General features: G+C 41.5%; 1 protein-coding gene across 8 annotated transcripts in view; it reads right to left on the bottom strand.

The window, feature by feature from the left end:
* Positions 1–19,974, bottom strand: part of LOC109403571 (MAP kinase-activating death domain protein) — a 116,105-nt gene that overhangs the window by 50,789 nt on the left and 45,342 nt on the right. For 2 of the 8 annotated variants that reach the window (XM_029861542.2, XM_029861535.2), the window contains exons 3-11: positions 13,597–13,943; positions 13,029–13,533; positions 12,250–12,611; positions 12,057–12,183; positions 11,742–11,774; positions 2,604–2,719; positions 1,254–2,541; positions 940–1,011; positions 51–797 (exon numbers count right to left, since the gene is read on the bottom strand). In XM_029861542.2, coding sequence (XP_029717402.2) covers positions 51–797; positions 940–1,011; positions 1,254–2,541; positions 2,604–2,719; positions 11,742–11,774; positions 12,057–12,183; positions 12,250–12,611; positions 13,029–13,533; positions 13,597–13,943 — 3,597 coding nt within the window. The remainder of the gene's footprint in view (positions 1–50; positions 798–939; positions 1,012–1,253; positions 2,542–2,603; positions 2,720–11,741; positions 11,775–12,056; positions 12,184–12,249; positions 12,612–13,028; positions 13,534–13,596; positions 13,944–19,974) is intronic. The other 6 variants (XM_029861544.2, XM_029861541.2, XM_062845366.1 and 3 more) reach the window with 4 other exon arrangements.

The raw sequence follows: 19,974 nt of genomic DNA, 5'->3' as shown, positions 1-19,974 counted from the left end.
GCAACTGGTTAGAGTTTTGACGCTTTATGAAATCATTTAGTTCTACATACCACGTCGTCTATATGATCGTCAGGCCCAATCTTCCGTTCCAAGGTTTTGTTCAGCTTTCCCAGTACCAGCATCCGATACGACTCGTCCTCCATCAGCTTTTTAAGCCGATTCAGTTTCAGCCAACCAACTCCCTCGCCCGCGAGTACCTGGTTGACCAAGTCCTTCAAGAATGCCTGATTTTCGGAATTACTGGAAGATCTCTCGGCGTTCTGTATCCGTTGAATCTCCTCCTGCGTTTGCTTCGGTCCGGAATGCTTGATCAGTGGAGTGCGTTCCACCAAACCCTTACGACCGGGGAAAGGATCAAAGGACAGTTTATCCTTGATTTTGCTTTGCTTTTGGTTGGCACTAGGCTGCATGTTACCAGCAGCGGCCCGCGCCTGCTGTTGAGCTGCCTGTTTGTTCGGTTTATTTCCGAACAGATCCGAAAACATACTGGAAGTCGATTGAGCGATTCCATTGAAGTCACTGGTGATAGACGAGAACAGCGATTGATTCGTAGTGGCTACAGCACTTCCCGAAGGTGATACAGTGGGCTGGCTTTGAAGATTCTGCTGGCTGCCTTGATGCAGTAAGCCTTTCTTGGCTGCCGCTTCTTTGGCCGTCTTCGTTAGATCCCCTAGTGTTGATTTGCCTACGTAGGTCAGATCATCGAGGGTGTTCTTGCTAACTCCAGCCGCCTGCTTTGATGCTTCCAGCGCCTGTTTGGATGCTTCTTCAGCCGCTTTCTTCGCTTGTAGAGTCAACTAAACAAGGCATAGAAACATTCCATGTAAATTTTACCATGTTTTATTAGGTTTGAAAACAACATGCAAAAGACGACATCTATCGGTTATAGAATGTTCAATCTAAAACTAAAGATCTTGTGTATCATCAACGTGTACAAACCTGTTCTAATGGTGCGAGAATTTTCATTTCCTCTTCCGCATGTTCCTTTAACTCTTTGGCTTGTTCTTTGAACTGTTGTCGTCGTGTGATAGCGGTGTTGTTGTTGGATGATGTGATTGTGTGTTTTCATTGGTAGGATTGGACAAAAAATCAACCAAGACCAAAACCGAAAAGACACATCGAGAAGGTACGTCGTAAAGAATTTGGGAAGATAAAGAATATGGGGTGTTTTGTTGGAAACCAGATAGAGTTAAACACATCGAATAGACACAGAAGAAATGTAATCATGCCACTCATTTCAGAAATTGTCTTACCTTGTCCACATGCGCTAGCAAACCGTCTTGACTGCTCTGCCGAGTGGTTTCACGCACCAGCTCCTTGGCCTGTGAAGTCAGAACCTCAAAGAGTGATCCTTGAGAGCTCTGACGCTGCGATCCTGCCGATCCAAGTGAGGGTGGGTGCCCACTAGAACCCGTTGAACCCGAACTGGAAGTTCTCGCTAGAATGTTACTTCCGCTGGTCTGCCGTCCAAGATTCGGCGACAACGGAGGCGGTATCTTCCCTAGTCGGTTACGCTTGCCTTCCGCATCTAAGGAACCGCTACTCTCTTTGGAGACGATCGTCTTCGGTGTAGTAGTCGAGTTCGAATCAGACTCATTCTCGAAGCTGCCCGTTGCTTCCTTGGTCGTCTTCTGGGCTGCCTGCATCTCGGCTCTTGCCTTCGGGTTGAACTCGCATTCCGAATCTGGAGGGCTACTGAGGTCCGATCGGCTTGACGATGTCGATGTCGGTGAGTCCGGTCGATCGGCATCGTCAGCTTCCGGTTGCGGAGGTTTCATGCCCTCGGGGTATCGCAGCGAACTCGGTGGCCGATACACCAGCTTCGGATCGAGATTGGAAGATAAGGTTTTCGGAGCAACGTGCACATGATGTTGGTTTCCGTAGACGTCATGCAAGCTGGGCGAGAGATCCGAGGACGCAATTTCGGAAACGAAATCGCTCAACGAAGAATACGACGAGCTGGTACTCTCTGCATTTTCTGAATCCGACCCGCTCTCGTCTGTGGGCTGGCTTTCCAGTTGTTGCATGCCTTTGAGGGCTCCATTCAGCGAACCCGTATTATCCCACACCGGGAACTTAATCGGGGTTAGCGTGTGTGCGTACCACTTCGGCTTATCGCCGACTTGAGCTGGATCCAACACACCGGTCTGTACTCTCAGGAAAGCCACGTTGTTGGGCGTGAGTGACCATTCGGCCAGCCATTCGACGGCTTGTGTTCGTGCAAAGCGGTTCAGGAATGCGGATGCTCTTGGTCGAGACCTGAGGAAGCTATTGATCTGGAACGCCACAACGGGACGCGGATACAGCCGCAGCGTTCTCGTATGCTCCGTAAAGTTGGCAAGTGTGTTTTGTGAGTTGAAAAATCGTACCATTGCGACCCGAGTCGCTACGTCCACCGAATCCACATCAGTACCGTACAGGAAGGGATTCGGTTGCGGTGGTCCAACGGGGCTCGGTTGACGGGGTGTTCCTGCCGCTCCCGAGAACGAGCTCCGCTGGCTATTGCTTGCTGATCCTGGCACTTGTAAAGGCTGAGGGAAGCTGCGGGAGAAGATTGGGCTATTAGATGGCGTATCGCCTTTTTGAAAAGTCAGAGTACTCACGTTTGAGGAGGAATGTTTGGTCCACTGAAGCTCTCACGAGTTGAACCGGGCTGGCTGGCTAAGAGGCCAGACGGTACCGTGCTAGCTTGATTGCTTGTAGTCATAGAAGTTAAAGCCTGTTCAAATGAGAGGGTAAATGGGTTTCAGTGCGATGTTTTACATTAAACTTGGCGAAGCGTAGCTATTCTAGTGACACCTGAAAGTGCAATTAACTTGATAATTTGTAAAGCAAAACTTACGATAAAAATTGCAAACAAAAAAACAAATGCATCTATCTACTGTAATCTGCAAGGGAAGCCCGAGGGCACAATTAAGATTTTAGCAACAAGCGAGTTTCATCGAAATATGCTGCAAAAGTTTGCTTATCGGGTGACACCGGTTGACAGGCCTCAAAAATTGTGTTAGCAAAGCTTTGAGTGTAACAGCAAGTGGCGGCACAGAATTTTAATACAACTTGCCCGGAGTCTGAGATACAACTTGCCGGCAACTCTGAGATATCATCAATCTCCCCAATTCGTTCAAAAACGAGGCCACCACCGTGCAACCGATGTAAACTTGCTGATGATGTGTTCTGGCAGACTGATATTTAATTTACGAGCCACTGTTAGGTTTCGGATGAGATACAGTCACAAGAAGCACTAGGGTATTGATTCCCGTTTTAAGCATGTGGTTCCCATTTTAATCCTACCATAACAAAGAGTAGCAAGAGTAGCTGAAAAACGAATCCACCTCAAAACGAAAAAAAAATCTTTTCGAAAATGTGATTATCCAGGCTCAAGAGAGTATGGAACAGAATGAGGTTTTGTGGCTTTACGAAATTGTCAATGGCATACGGAGAAAAACAGAGCCTTCTCCCGCCATGTGCAACGATCGTGATGAAAACTTGCTGACAGACAAAATAATTGTGGCTGCCAGGTGGAGAGAGCATTTCGAAAAATTGCTAAACGTAGGAATGGAAGAGCGAGAGACAGGATTCGAATCGACAACGCTAGAAGAGGTCAAGATAGGTATTAGAAGGCTGAAGACCAAAAAAGCCGAGCTTCTCAAGCACTTACTTATGCTGTATTATATCGAAAATATGGAGAAGGGCAGTTCTTCTTGCTAGTTGCTTGGGTGGTCTCATTTTCCCTCAATACAAAAAAATTAATTTCAAAGAATTTTTGATGACGAAATCGGGTTTAGCGAACACTTGGCAGCTAGATACATTCATTCGAATATTCATTACATCTCGCGTTCAAAAATACTTTCAAACTTTTGTCACTTTAACAGTATCGCACATATCTCGCGCTTAGTATCATACAGGCGTATCTACAATGATAGATTTCTCTTCATCGATTTCCTCATTGGATGTTTCCGGAAAATACAAAATGATCGGGACAGGCAAAATTTTCACTTTTCAAAAAATGTTCAATTAGCCGTAACTTTCCGAAAAGTGCATCAAATATTCTCAAATTCATACTGTAAATTCATCAACTAGTTGTGTATCAGTGGTCCAAATTTGGAAAAGATCGGGCCATTCTCCACGAAGTTATATAGATTCTTGAAAAAGGTAAAAAAAACCCGATAGCCAACTTTGAGCTGTTATATCTCCAGATTCAATGAACCGATTGCAATGAAATTTTGACTTCTCATGACTTATACAATGAACTCTGGTTGATGAACTTACAGTAAAAATTTGAGAATATTTGATGCACTTTTTGAAAAGTTAAAGCTAGTTGAACATATTTTAAAAAGTGAAAATTTCATCTGCGCCGATCATTTTGCCTATCTCCTGTACGATCAGGGTTCGGATGATCTCTTGATGTTTTTCGGTGCAGAACAACTAGGGCTAGCATCTAGAACAATAACAGATAACTGGAAATGATTTGCCTGCCAACTTATTGACCAAAGAGACAATCGATGAAGAGAAATCGATCATTGTAGATACGCCCGTATGATACTAAGCGCGAGATATGTGCGATACTGTTAAAGTGACAAAAGTTTGAAAGTATTTTTGAATTCTGGGAGGAATCCCTGGAGAAATTTCAGAAGAATTGCTGGTAAATTCCTAGAGTAATCCCTGGTGGAATTTCTAGAGGAATCCCTAGAGGAGAAATCCCAGGATAATTTTCTGGAGGAATTACTGAAGAAATTCTTGAAAGAATTTCTGAAGTAATCCTCGGAGAAATAGCTAAATCCATTCCTGGAGAAATTCATGGGGGTAATTCCTAGATGTATTCATAGTAGAATTCCTGGAGGAACACCTGGGGAAATGTCCAGATCAAACCCTGGAGGAACGCCTGCAGGAATACCTGGAAAAAATTCGGGATAAACACCGATAGCAATACCTGAAGGAATTTCTGAAGGAATCACTGGAGGATTTCCTGGGGGGTTCCTGAAGAAATCCTTGAAGTAATTTCTAGAAGGATTGTAGGAGGAATTCATGCAGGAATCTCTGGCAGAATTCTTGGAATAATTCCTGTATAAACTTCAGGAGGAGGCAGGGATAGGGTGCGACTCAAAACTCTGCGTGCTGCACACTCTGATACGAGACAGCACAACAAACTAGAAGGAGACGAGTACGCGCAATCGGTTGTGTGTTGCTCGCTTACTTTGCCGCGCGCTGGAGCTCTCCTGTCTCTCACGCTCTGTCGTATGCACTCTCTCGGGGCTTGTCTCCGTGCTTGGCACTTGACTTGATACTACGCACGATTGGAAAAATTTCGAATCAAACGACCCATCACTTGTCAACCCTTGACAAGCTTAACAACTTTGCCGAAAACACAAACTCTTCAATTAATTTGTTAATTGATTTTTTCTGTTTGGAGACAAGCGCAGTCCCAAGCACCGTGCATTACTCCCTGCGCCGTAGAGCTAGTGCTGCGATTGTCTATCGCACAGTTACGAAAGCTCTCACTCATACGTCTCTTGTCTCTCGGCAAAACGGGAGACGAGCACTTGCGATTGTGTGAAGCACACGCTTTTTTCGCACCGCACGGTGCATGCCGCCAATCCCTGGGAGGAGGATTGCACTGAACGAAATCCTGGAAAAATGTCTGGATGCATATCTGGTGGAATCTCTATAGGAATGCCTGGAGGAGCTCCTGGTTGAATGTCAGGAGGTATTCCTAGAAGAATTCATGAATGGAGAAATTCCTTGAGCAATCACTAGAGGATACCCTAGAAGAACTCCTGCAGAAATTTCTGGATGAATTCCTGGAAGAATCTCTGGTGCAATCTCTAGAGAAATTCCTGAACGAATTCCTGGAGGAATTTGTAAAGAATCCCTGCAAAAATTCACAGAGGAACCCTGGAATAATTCCTGAAGGAATTTCCGGAGTAATTCCTTGAGGAACCCCAGGAAGAAATCCAAGGGTAAATTTTTAAGGGAATTCCACAAGGAGTTTCTAAAGAAATCCCAGGAAGAAGTATTGAAGAAATTGCTGAAATTCTTGAGGAAATCCTGAAAGAATGCTTATTAGAGTACGTAGAGAGACTCATGGAGCAATCCCTGTAGCAGTTCTTGAATCTCGGAAGCAATGCCAAGAGGAATTCCTTATGATATCTCTAAACAGGTCCTGGAGGAGTTTCTAAAAGAATTCCAGGAGGAATTCCTGAAGGAATCCCAAGAAGAGTGCTTGGTGGCATTTTCAAAATACTCCCGGAAGATGTTCCTGAAAGAATCATAGAAGGAATTTCTGAAGAATCCCGGAAGCAATTCCATGAGTTTTTTCAGACTCTAGTTTAATTTAAAAACACTTCACTAATACTTTACTTTTGCAAAAGAAAATAAAAAATGAATAACTCTTTTAAAGAAAAACTAGAAAGGACGAGCAAATTCCTTTTAATTCTACTACTGTGCTTATCTTCGGACAGATAGGCCTATTTCGTCTGTGACTTACAGACTTCTTCAGTGTCAAGTGCTCGACATCTAGAAATTCCATGAGGAATTCCTTAGGGAACCACAGGAGAGTTTGCTTAGCAAATTCTGAAATCCCTGGATAAAAAATCTTAAGCAATCCATGTCTGCAGGAATTTCTAGATGAATTATTGAAAAAACAATTGGATAGACTCTTAAAGGATATTTTATACAATTTTATTAAGCAATTCTTTGATTAATTTTGAAATAAACTTTAGTAAAATTTACTGAAAGAATTTCTGGAAGACTTTCGTGCAGAAATACTTCGTATAATTCCAGATGGAATGATTGGAGCACTATCTAGTGGAATTCTGAAACGAATATATAAAGAAATCCCTGAAGAAATCTCTGAAGGAATACCTACAGAAATAACTTAAAGAATCTCTGGAGAAATTCCCGAAGTAAACCGCGAAAGCAGCACTGGAACAATCACTGAAAGATCTTCTAAAGATATCCCAGGAGAAATCCCCAAAGAAATATCTGGTGGAATTCCAAGGTGCATTCTTGAAGGAATCTCTGGAGGAATCTATGATGGAGTCACTGCAGCAAGCATTATAAAAATTTCCGGAGGAATTGTTCATATTCGTATAGCTTACGAAACTAGTAACAAATCTAAAACAGCTATTTTGATTCCTCACCACAACAATGCCGATTTGCATATTCACATATCGGGCGACCATGCATTCCGCTTAAAGGTCATCTCAAGTCAGGCTCCCTCTGAGCCTTCTCTAGAGAAAAAAATCCTAGCTACGCCAATGGAGACAAATGGCGTAGAACTGAGAACTCGAATGCACTGTCTTTCATGTTTTGCTTTTTTCACAATCTAAATCCCTTTCAGATGAACATTTCATTCGCACATTTGCTATGTACATTTGTGTCATAGCAAAATTATTCTGGAAGTACTTTATTAGTAAGTCTTTGGGCATCCTAAAAGTATCTGAATGCAATCCTTTGGAGCATGTGAAGTTACATTAAACCTTACATTATTTCTAGTGGATATTCATAATGTGAAGAAATTTTCACCACAGCTAAAAAGGCTACTTGACAAATTTTCAGACAATTTCTCTCTGTAATTTGCATAAGAGATTTGTTGAGAATTGTCAAAACGATTTCAAATTAAATTTTTCTTAGAGTTTTTTTTTTGCAACACATATAAGAACCTGGAATGTGCTACTTTTCAGGTAACTTCTACCTGATGCAAACTCTATATAAAAAAATCTGTCCCAGAGGATTTTCATAAAACTAAAGTTGATTAAAAAAAGTACTTGTTGTAATTTCCGAGATTTTTTTAACGCTTTTTCGCTACTCAAGGTTTGTGTAATGTCTTGTTGATATGTCATTAGTTATTACTAGCGAATTTTCGAAAATCTGATTTCTAAGGTGAAGGTTGCCAGGGTTCACTTTCAAAACAACGCATTTTGCCTCGCATTTTCTGGAGCACAAATCCGAAAAGGAAGGATCAATTTGTCTCCTGAATCTTTTCCTGGTGGAAAATGTTTTACGATTTTGCAAAAAAAAACATTTTTAAACAAAATTTCGGAAAGCTCCATTGGTGAAATTTTGAGCGCGATCGGATTAGTTTCCTGAAAGTTATAGAACTTTTAGTAAAACTTATAAGATTTTTGAACACATTTTTAAAACATTATATCCCAATATGTACTCGATGAAACTTTTTCAATTTTTTTTGTTACAGCTTAAGCCTAAGGCTTTCATATGCGGCTACGTTTGAGGTTTTATATTCACTACAAAAAATATGAAAAATGTGCTATGTAGCTGACGATATTTAAAAAATACCATATTTTGCACATATTATCTGCCAAACGTTTTCCACCAATAAAAGTGCATTAACTGAACAAAAAATGCATAGGACCTTCTCTTCATATGAAGTTTAGTAGGTCCTGTATAAAAATATTACATTAAGAGAGTTTAAAAAAGTTGAAAACACTTGGGACTTTTATTGATCAAAATATAAAAAATATCCAAATAATACTCTGAACATATACAGATTTTTCATATTTTTTGTAGTGAATATAAAACCTTAAACGAAGCTGCATATGAAAGCCTTCCCGGCCAGATTCTAACAACAATATGATAGCAAATCGAAAAATCGATTTGTATTCAGCAGCAAATTGATATCACATTTTGATATCAGATTGTCTTGACTAAATATGATTACAAATTTAGATTTCGGTTTGCTGTCACTTCAAACTATAATAAAAAAATAAGTTGTTAAGGTATTTCAAAACTTCTTAGCCAACCTTGTATAATAACTTCAAGAATATACTATTAGTGTAATTATCTTATGGCATTTAGAATTCCATATCAATCGAAAAACCCCTATATTTATCGATTTTCCTATTTTTTCTTACTGATAGCAAAAACAATTACACTAGTTTACAGCATTTTTGAACTCGATAAGCTGATAATCATTTTTGGTGTAGAATCATACCCTGAGTTCGAAAAGGTGAAGGAAAAAAATTACAGTAGAGCGGAAATTTTTTCGACTTTCCATACAAGGTTGATGATTTGAAATCGATTTTTGTTCTATTTTTAAGCAAAGTCGCTCACTTCACACATCTCATTCTCCGTAATCAATGCTCCGATAGAGCTGAATTTTTTACTGTAACTCGCCCACATATGATATGTCAAATAAACGTTGAGAAAGAATTTTTAGATTGTTTTTTTTTTCTTATTGAAAAAAATACATTTCTTCATATATTTTTGGAAATTTGGCCAAAATTTAAGGAGATCGTCCCTAAAGCTCGCCAATATCTTGAATTTCGTCAATCTGACCCAAAATCTGCAGTCAAATGATCGAATGGTATAGTATTCAGCTTTTAATTTATGGAAAAAGATTTGAAATTTGTTGAACAAAACGCAAGATATTTCAATTTTAATAAATTTCATATTTTTAAAAGTTGTAAAACTCGATATTATGCTAAAACTCAAAAACTGCTTTACTTAAAATTTTTTGAAGCACGGTTTCGAAATCAGTGCTAAATTGTGCTTCAAAAATTTTGGTCGTTGATAGAAGTTCACGACTTTTCGTTTTATTTTGTAAACTAGTGTTATCAATTTGCTATCACTGATAGCAGGACTTGTTTTCAACTTGCTGTTACGGGAACATTTTTCTGCTCTCATTTTTTATGTTTAACCGTTAAAACGACCAAAACGACAACAACCTGAGTTATCATAATTTGCAATATCACAACATCAAAATTTATTTTCAATTTGCTGTCAAAATTTGCTCGGGTTAGGTATAAGCTGTAACACAAAAAAGATTGAAAAAGTTTCATCGAGTACATATTGAGATATAATGTTTTAAAAATGTGTTCAAAAATCTTATTAGTTAAAATTTATTCGAAGACCGCGAAGTGTTCCGACGGCTGTTAAAAAAGTTATACCCTAGGCAAAGTGAGGCAAAGTATTGAGATTTCATTATTGATATTATTCCTTTACATGTATTGGAAAAATTACAATAAAGTTTATCCTCATTTTACCTAGGGTATAACTTTTTTCACAGGCGTTGAATCACTTTGCGGTCTTCGACAAAGTTGTTTGGCATATAGTCACCTACAATAATACCAAAGGGTTTGATTATTGAACGCTTACAGCGCCACCTAGCGGCAAAATTCGAAAACTTAAAATTTCTGCATACATTTGGCCAAGATTTCCCATACAAATTTCAAGCGTTTTGAGCGCCCCCTTAGGCTCAACCGATTTTGCTCAAATTTTGAACGTAGCTTCTGGGAGTCCAAAACAACTGATTAAGGAGGTAAGACTTGGCATTTTTCGAAATTTTTGTTTTTCATATAAGTGTGGGCCACCTTACTGAACATATACAGATTTTTCATATTTTTGTAGTGAATATAAAACCTCAAACGAAGCCGCATATGAAAGCCTTAGGTATAAGCTATAACACAAAAAAGATTGAAAAAGTTTCATCGAGTACATATTAAGATATAATGTTTTAAAAATGTGTTCAAAAATTTCATTAGATTTACTAAAAATTATATAACTTTCAGAAAACTTATTCGATCTCGCTCAAAATTTTACCAATGGAGCTTCAATATATGATTTATGGTTGGTCAAAATTTCAGCGTTTTTGATTGACGTATTAAAAAGTTATAAACATTTAAATGAAAAATTATTTTGACCAAAAAAATTCTGTACAGACAATTGTTTGATACACTGTATACTGAATCTCGATAAAAAATTACGTTTGTTACCTGAATTTTGACAAAACATTTCCTGAACTTCAACAAACAAACAACACGATTGCTTAGATCTTGGTGAAAAACAAGTTTGCTGAGCACTCGGCGGTGTCAATCTCGCCGCCAATTGCCAAGATCCAGCGAAAAAAAATAAGTGTGTACGAGTGTAAGTTTCTACGGATATATCTCCAAAAATAAAATAATTATATAAATAAAAATGGAATGGTATTTGTATGCCACGAATACGCTTGTAAACCGGTCAACGGATTCAAAAAAAAAAAAAGTTCAAAGTTGCATTCGTACTTGGCAAAAGTGACCAGGAAGGCCGGAAAAACGTGAAAATCTAAAATTCTGAGGGGGCTCTTCTATGAATCTGAATGTCTAAAAATACAGTAGGCAGGCAGTACGACGTTTTCCGGGTCAGCTAGTTTTTCATAATTTGAATAAATATTTTTTTTAGGCGGTTTTGAACATTTTTAGTTAATTTCCGATACACTAATTATAGTGAATACATATTCACTGCAGAATTTTCAACTTTGAACGTGAAAACTGTTTTCGAATTTTCAATGATGGCGATTATGTCAATGACAAATCCTTCAAACTTAACATTTTGTGCAAAGAGATCATTATCCGACGTCTTTGTTGCAATATACAACTGTGATCTTAAAAGTCATAGTTTGCAAAGTCGCTTCTTAATAAATGAAAAAAATGAAAAATGTATGCTTGCTCATGAAACAAAACAAAAACTGCACTAGAAATTTAAAGAATTAAACACGGCATCTAATAACTATTTCTAGTCGTTAACTAAATATAAGCATCTAAAAATATAAATATGAATTGACTGTTGCAGCTGTCCACTGAAAATGGGTTTAGCCATGAAAACTCAATATTTTTAGTGTACTTTTGGTAACAGTTCAAACCCAAACTGTAATTCAATCTAGTAAAAGGAAAAAAATACTCAACCTTCTACAGTAACATAAAAATCAAAATTCTAAATAACAAGAACGTAAAAGCAGTGATATTTACACCAACTCCTGCCTGATCCATTAGTTGCATAGCCTGTGTGCACATATAACGGTGATATGGTGGTGGTATTGTAGTTGTTGTTGTTGTTATTGTCGTTGAAGATAGTGGTGGTGTTCAAAAAGAAGCGCATTTGTTTCAAGATTGGTGCCACATGATGAATGTTATGGAAGTAGAAGTACATAGTAGAGAGAAGTGAAGAGAAAGAGCAAGTTTAGCCAATTGATTCAGTACAGAGAAAAGTTTGTAGAATAGATTAGATGGGACGCTATAGGTCTAGAGGAGTTTTATTAATAGGAGTTGATTGCGGTACGATACCTGTTTCAAATGGTTCTTGAGTATGGTGCCTTCCGGTTCCGGAAGTGGTGGAACCTGTTCGGGTTCACCAGATGCCGGCGTTAGCCGGGTCGAGTCCAAATCTACCAACCAAATATCATCCGGAAGTCTGTTGGAAATATGAGAAAAAAATAGTTATTCTAATAATGGTGCCACCATCAAGTTTCAAACTCACCTAAAATTTTTCTTATACATTAAAAAGGTAGCCGGCAGTCCGATGATGTAAGGAGTGGGCGCCAACAACAACTGTTCGGCGCTCCCCATACAGGTCGGCAGCAGCGGGATCACAGGAAACATATACTCCAAAGGGTAGATAAGGTGCACCAAAGCCATCACGGACATGGATAGGGCATTATAGTCCCGCGACTGGATGATGATTTTGTGCTCCAACAAGATGAGAGTCAACACCTTGAGACAAGTGTCCACGCCCAGGAGCTCTAACGGAAGATGCAGTGGAAAGTCCACCAACGTAAAACGGGTATGGTCGGGTAAGGCAAATGCCAACGGTTGATGGATAACTGGCGAAAGGATTTCGACCTGTAAATTGAAAGAGAAGAAGTTCAGAATTCAATTACAATAAGTCAATAAGCATAGAGAAAACAAACAAAAGCATTGAAAGGTGAAAGCAGTGTTTTTACGAATGTTCTAGGATCTAAATCATCCAGGCCTGCATGGCCTTCTCTCAAAATGTTCTTGCATTCACCCTCCCTAATGTGATCTTAAGCTGAAACTGGAAGCATTTCCTCACTTTTTGGTTTTTTATTTTTTTTTAAATAACGAAGCAATATTTTCAAAATCGGTTTTCGTGCATATGTAGAGTATGGATCAAGGTATCTTCCGATTTTGAAAATATTGCTTCGTTATTTAATAAAAAATCAAAAACAGATAAAATGAGAAAATGCTTCCAGTTTCGCCTTAAATGATTTAAATATTTACTAATAGACAGAATCTCACCTCTACCCTTGTAGAACCAGGAACTGGAACCGGTGCCGACAGCAGTCTCAATATCCAAGTCTCTATTTCTTTCACATCGTGCAGCACAACCGATGGCGTCGATTCGGTAGCCTGGCTGGTCAGCACGTTCCACACACTGTCCTTACCACTTTGGCGGGAAGCTCCGACCCGTTTCGGACTGGAAGCATCGTTACAGGCGTCGATCAACTTCTTCAATATGAACAAACACTCCCGAAAGGTCGACAGGAACGGGTGATGCGACAGGATGCACAGCGATGTGAGGGAATGACTTCGAATTTTCGATCGCTTCCTAGATGCACGAGGCGACGGAGAATGACTTCCGCCGGACTCGGAATCTGCCGACGGACCCGTCACTCCTAGCCTGGTTTGCTGCTGCTGAGACCCTCCATGATATATCGAGGAATTTGGAGGGTCGGAATCCCTCCGACTGGGACAATCTCGGTCGGACGAGTCACTCGGTGCTATATTGCTACTTCTGTAGTCACTGAAATCAGGAATGTTTCAACAAATTATTCTCACAACCAACCGTCCCAACCATTCGACTCACCTGGAAAAGGCCGAGTCCGAGCTCTTTTCCATGCTTTTCCTCCAAGATTCCCGCCGAAAGGTCGAATTGCGTCCTTTCCGGCTCCCGGAAGGATTACCCGTTCCACCGACACCCGCCACATACTTTTCCACCGGCCGGTAGAAATTAACGCAAATCCCATAGCGCGTTTTGCTCGAATCCTTATCGGTCAGCGTGAACACGAATGACGTAGCATCCCGCACGGCTGACCCCGTCCTTCGTGGGCCCACGCTGACGCAGCCTTCGGGCTGGCAAAAGTACACCATGTCCAGCGGAAGGGGAAAATCCGCGTGATCCGTGGGCGGGTAGCGTCTTAGTAGCTCCGGGATCTGAAAGATGTACAAAAATGAAGCGGAAAATGAATTACATACAAATAGATGCGAGTAATTGAATGCCCGGAGTATAATTCTGGACAAGTCAGCATTAAAGAGGGAGCGGCGTTTCGAGGGAATCAAATTGAATTTGCCTAGGACAGGTAAAAATATTACTTAGGGTATGTGTACCACCAGTAATCTCACGCTCCCATATTCATCCTATTCGAGAACAAGCGAATACGGCACCGATTAATTCCGTTCTTTTTGTTTTCATGCTTGCTCCCTTCTAACAAATAATACAACAATATGACACACAGCAAACAACGCCTCAATCCTAACTAAACTAATAGCTGCACTAGATTAATTACAGAAACTGTTCACATTTAAGATTAAAGGTGACGAAAATGTTGTAAGCAAGCAAAAAGACTACGCGAATTTCAAAACCACGTACAACTCTATTATATCGAAGTTGAAATCGTTTGTATCGTCGCTACGTAGCGGAATCCCTATAACCTCCCTGAAGAAGACCCAAACCAAAGGTCGAAACGTCGGATGAAATAGTATCACCCCGCTTATAACTTATCCGGACCGAAAAGCCAACCATAGAGGAATAACTCTGCCAATCCGTCGGTCGTTTCCACAATCAGTTGAAATCGACTACTATAGACTGTTTAAGAAATTATAAATACACTTTGTTTATTCAATTAAATGAACTGTTCTAATGATTTTTACCAACTTGTTTCAGAGTATAGCATATTGTACTCCATATTTTTATAATTGCTTTCAATTGTCTTGATATTTTAAAGAACAGTCGTGTTCTCTAACAAATAACTAAATTTTTCAAATTTGCATTTGCACAAAGGTGTTTTTTTTATGATGTCAACATTATTAATCAATAAATTTAAAAAAATTAACTAAATTTTTATCACATTCGCTTTCTTAACAAGTTGTCTAAGTAATGCCTTGATCAAAATTTGGGAAAAATCGATAATGGCATTCCCACAACATTTTTTCGAAGATCAAGTTTCTTATTTTTTAAGGTTTTCTACGGAACATAAGAACTACCCCACAGTTTCTTAGCTTTCCTGAACGCATTAAATCTAAACAAACTTATTTTTTCAGCTGATTCGATCCTTCAGATGGCAAAGCTTGTCATACCATAAAAACGAATGCAGTAAGCAGTAATTAAGACATTCGTTTTCTTAACGTTTGTTGCTACTGGTGTTGTTGAGAAATTTGAAAAATGTATTGAAAAGGCCCCTAATGGTGGTTCTTGATCAAATATTCCAATAAAAATTACTCTTACCAATCGAGAAATATCTATTATTATCGAAACAGCCATTTTTATTGTGTTTGGAAATTAAATATTTTATCTGTGAGATTTTTTTCTTTTCTACTATGCTACATTTTTTGACCACTTTGTGCAACTTCAAACTTTAATCATCTAGTTTACAGAGCCCTATTTTTTAACTTTTACCAGAAACATCAACAAAATTGGTATTATTTGCTTCGTTAGCATGTTTACTATAAGAGCTAGAAGAAACTTTTTTGGATATTATGCTCAAATTGAAATGGCAGTTAATCGTTAGTGTATTTATAATTTCTGAAACAGTCTATAATAACACTTAATGGCACGGTAAAGAGTGGGTATCCAGAGCAGGAGAAAATAGCTACAGAATAACAAAATCAGCTATGCAAAACCCAATACCTACAACCTGAATGAGATATTAAGGAGCCCTGCATAAGAGGTAAAATACCTAAAATAATAACTGATGTGTGTTCTACAAATACCACGTGAATAATGACATCAGGTAACGCAACACCTCAATAATAATCGACGATTTTTCCATACAAATGGTTATTTTTCCATAATTGCAGAATACCTCACGCAGTCCTCTAAACCAAACCAATAACTCATTGAGGTATGTTTTGTCGGTGAATCAATACCAGATTAACAGACCAATACCTTCTCTTGGTATGATACCTGACTTTGGTATGCTGTAACTAACACTGTATGTGTTAGTTATTCGTTCCTGCTCGGGATGCTGCGCAATTTAGATCTCATTGTAATCCACTAGGAATAACGAGATCGCGAAGCAATGGATGAGCTGTACCGCGTTAAGGATACACGAAAGCTCTACGAGAAGCTGAACCGCTCGCGCAGAGGCTTTGTGCCACAAGCCGACATGTGCCGAGATAATCACGGGAATATTCTCACGAGCGAACGTGAAGTGGTCGAGAGAGGTGGCGGCAGCATTACGATGAGCACCTCAATGGCGACATTGCAAGCACCGAAGGTGGTGCGCTAACATTTCTAGGAGTACGTGCGCAGGACGAAAGATTTCCAGCCCCTAATCTACAAGAGATCGAAGAGGAGGTTAGCCGGTTGAAAAACAACAAAGCCGCTGGCCCAGATCAACTACCAAGTGAGTTACTAAAACACTTTGGAGAAGCACTGGTGAGCGCACTACACTGGGTCATTACCAAGATTTGGGAGGAGGAAGTATTACCGGAGGAATGGATGGAAGGTATCGTGTGTCCCATCTACAAAAAGGGCGATAAGTTGGATTGCGGGAACTATCGCGCGATCACACTACTGAGCGCTGCCTACAAGGTACTCTCTCAAATTTAATGCCGCCGTCTATCACCGATTGCAAGAGTTCGTGGGGGCAATATCAGGCTGGATTCATGGGTTAACGCGCTACAACGGATCAGATGATCGCCATCCGCCAGGTGTTGCAGAAATGCCGCGAATACAACGTGCCCACACATCACTTGTTCATCGATTTCAAATCAGCGTATGACACAATCGATCGAGACCAGCTATGGCAGATTATGCACGAATACGTATTCTCGGATAAACTGATACGATTGATCAAGGCGACAATGAATCGAGCGATATGCGTAGTTCGAGTATCAGGGAATCTTTGAATCTCCCAGAGGGTTACGGCAAGGTGATGGTCTTTCGTGCTTGCTGTTCATCATTGCGTTAGAACGTGTAAGAAGGAGAGCGAAGATAAACACGAGTGGGACGATTTTCACGAAGTCCGTTCAGCTGCTTGGTTTCGCTGGTGATATTGATATTATAGCTCGTAAATTTGAGACGATGGCGGAAACGTACATCCGACTAAATAGTGAAGCCAGGCGAATCGGATTAGTCATTAATGTATCGAAGACAATGTACATGATGGCAAAGGGCTCCAGGGAGGAATCACCGCGCCCGCCAAGCCGAATTTATATCGACGGTGATGAAATCGAGGCGGTTGAAGAATTCGTGTACTTGGGCTCACTGGTGACCGCCGACAACGACACCAGCAGAGAAATTCAGAGACGCATTGTGGCAGGAAATCGTGCTTACTTTGAACTCTACGATCGAATAAAGTTCGCCGTAACATGAAGTTAACTATCTACAAAACGCTGATTAGACCGGTAGTCTTCTATGGGCACGAAACATGGACCCTACGTGCAGAGGATCAACGCGCCCTTGGAGTTTAGAAAACGGAAGGTGTTGCGTACCATCTACGGCGGAATGCAGATGGAAGACGGGACTTGGAGTAGGCGAATGAACCACGAGCTGCATCAGCTGCTGAGAGAACCAACCATCGTCCACACCGCGAAAATCGGGAGGCTACGGTGGACGGGTCACGTCATCAGGATGTCGGATAGCAACCCGACTAAAGTGGTTCTCGAGAGTCATCCGCACGGTACAAGAAGACATGGAGCGCAGCGATCTAGGTGGGTCGACCAAGTGGAGGATGATCTGCGGACCCTACGCAGAGTGCGGAACTGGAGACAAACAGCCATGGACCGAGTGGAATGGAGACGGCTACCATGTACAGCAGAGACCACCCCGGCCTTAGCCTGATCAGTACGGTACTATGATCCACTAGCCTCTGCCCAGCAACTCCTATCCCTACCTCCTCGTGGTACCGTAAACCGGGGTCAAATTGTTCTCCGGGTCGAAATTGATCAGACGATTTTCCGTTAGATAAAACATACTTCAAATAGTTTCCAAGCAAATATCGTTTAGTATCGGTTCCCAACTGCACGATAGTTGAAAGGAAATTATTTAAATATGCTACACCTAACCGAAAAACGTGTGATCAATTTCGACCCGAAGATCAATTTGACCCCGGTTTCCGGTACCGGTCGGAAACTACGAGCAACCTTAGGGAGGATCGGGTAACCAACCCCGGTGGGAACTTTGGTCGTAGGCTGACAGGGAACGGGGGGTTTGCTTCGGCAAACCTGAGCGTCTGTTCTCCAGGAGGAACGGCTCATAACAGCGTCTGATCCCTTAGGAGCTGATCAACGTCCGAGTGCCAGGGAAGGACTCTAAGCTCAACTGTGCACTATGGTCCTTCGGAATATAGGGGGTTGGTGTCAGGCCCTACGAGCCAGTCGTAAAAAACCATTGTAACGGAAAATCAGCAACATAATAATACGGACCGAGACCAACGGCAACGACCCCAGCGTAAAAAAAGGACTTTAGATTGGAAACTCGGTTCGTGGAACTGCCGATCTCCCAACTTCATTGGGAGAACCCGCATACCCGCCGATCTACTGAAGGACCGCGGGTTCGGCATCGTAGCGCTGCAGCAGGTGTGTTGGACAGGATCCATGGTGCGAACGTAATCATACCATCTATCAGAGCTGCGGCATCACACGCGAGCTGGGAACAGCTTTCATCGTGATGGGTGATATGCAGAGGTGCGTGATCGTTTTGTGGCCGATCGACGAAAGAATGTGCAGGTTGAGGATCAAGGGCCGATTCTTCAACTTCAGCATAATAAACGTGCACAGCCCACACTCCGGAAGCACTGATGATGACAAGGACGCATTCTACGCGCAGCTCGAACACGAGTACGATCGCTGCCCAAGCCACGACGTCAAGATCATCATAGGAGATTTAAACGCTCAGGTAGGCCAGGAGAAGGAATTCAGACCGATGATTGGTAAGTTCAGCGCCCACCAGCAAACGAATGAAAACGGCCTACGACTCATTGATTTCGCCGCCTTCAAAAATATGGCCATACGTAGCACCTTTTTCCAACACTGCTTCTCATTTCGTTACACCTTCAAATCACCACAGCAGACGGAATCTCAAATCGACCACGTTCTGATTGACGGACGGCACTGCTCCGACATTATCGACGTCAGGACCTATCGTGGCGCCAACATCGACTCCGACAACTATCTGGTGATGGTCAAACTGCGCCCAAAACTCTCCGTCATCAACCATGTACGATATCGGCGACCGCCACGGTACAACCTAGAGCGACTGAAACAACCGGATGTCGCCTCAGCATACGCGCAGAATCTCGAGGCCGCGTTGCCAGACGAGGGTGAGCTCGATGAGGTCCCTCTAGAGGACTGCTGGAGTACAGTGAAAGCAGCCATCAACGACGCAGCCGAGAGCACCATCGGGTACGTGGAACGGAATCGACGGAACGAATGGTTCGGCGAAGAGTGCAAAACGGTTTTGGAGGAGAAGAACGCTGCGAGGGCGGTAATGTTGCAGCAAGGGACTCGACAGAATGTGGAACGTTATAAACAGAAGCGGAAATAACAAACTCGTCTCTTCCGGGAGAAAAAGCGCCGCCTGGAAGAAGCGGAGGGCGAGGAAATGGAACTGCTGTGCCGTTCTCAAGAAACACGGAAGTTCTATCAGAAGCTCAACGCATCTCGCAACGGCTTCGTGCCGCGAGCCGAAATATGCAGGGATAAAGACGGAGGCCTCTTGATGGTATCGAAAGGTAGAAGCAGCACTTCGACGAGCACCTGAATGGCGAAGAGAATGTAGATACGAGGGACCAAGGCAGCGGCGGAAATGACTATGTTGGTGCATCAGAGGACAGGAACAAACCAACTCCCACGCTGAGGGAAGCTAAGGATGCCATTCACCAGCTCAAGACCAACAAAGCGGCTGGTAAGGACGGTATCGCAGCAGAACTCATCAAGATGGGCCCGGAAAAGTTGACCACCTGTCTGCACCAGTTAGTAGTCAAGATCTGGGAAACTGAACAGCTACCGGAGAAATGGAAGG

Source organism: Aedes albopictus, chromosome 1 (genome assembly GCF_035046485.1).
Source record: "Aedes albopictus strain Foshan chromosome 1, AalbF5, whole genome shotgun sequence".
NCBI lineage: Eukaryota > Metazoa > Arthropoda > Insecta > Diptera > Culicidae > Aedes > Aedes albopictus.
Note: the sequence above shows the minus strand (reverse complement) of the source record. Positions and strands in the feature narration are given on the sequence as shown.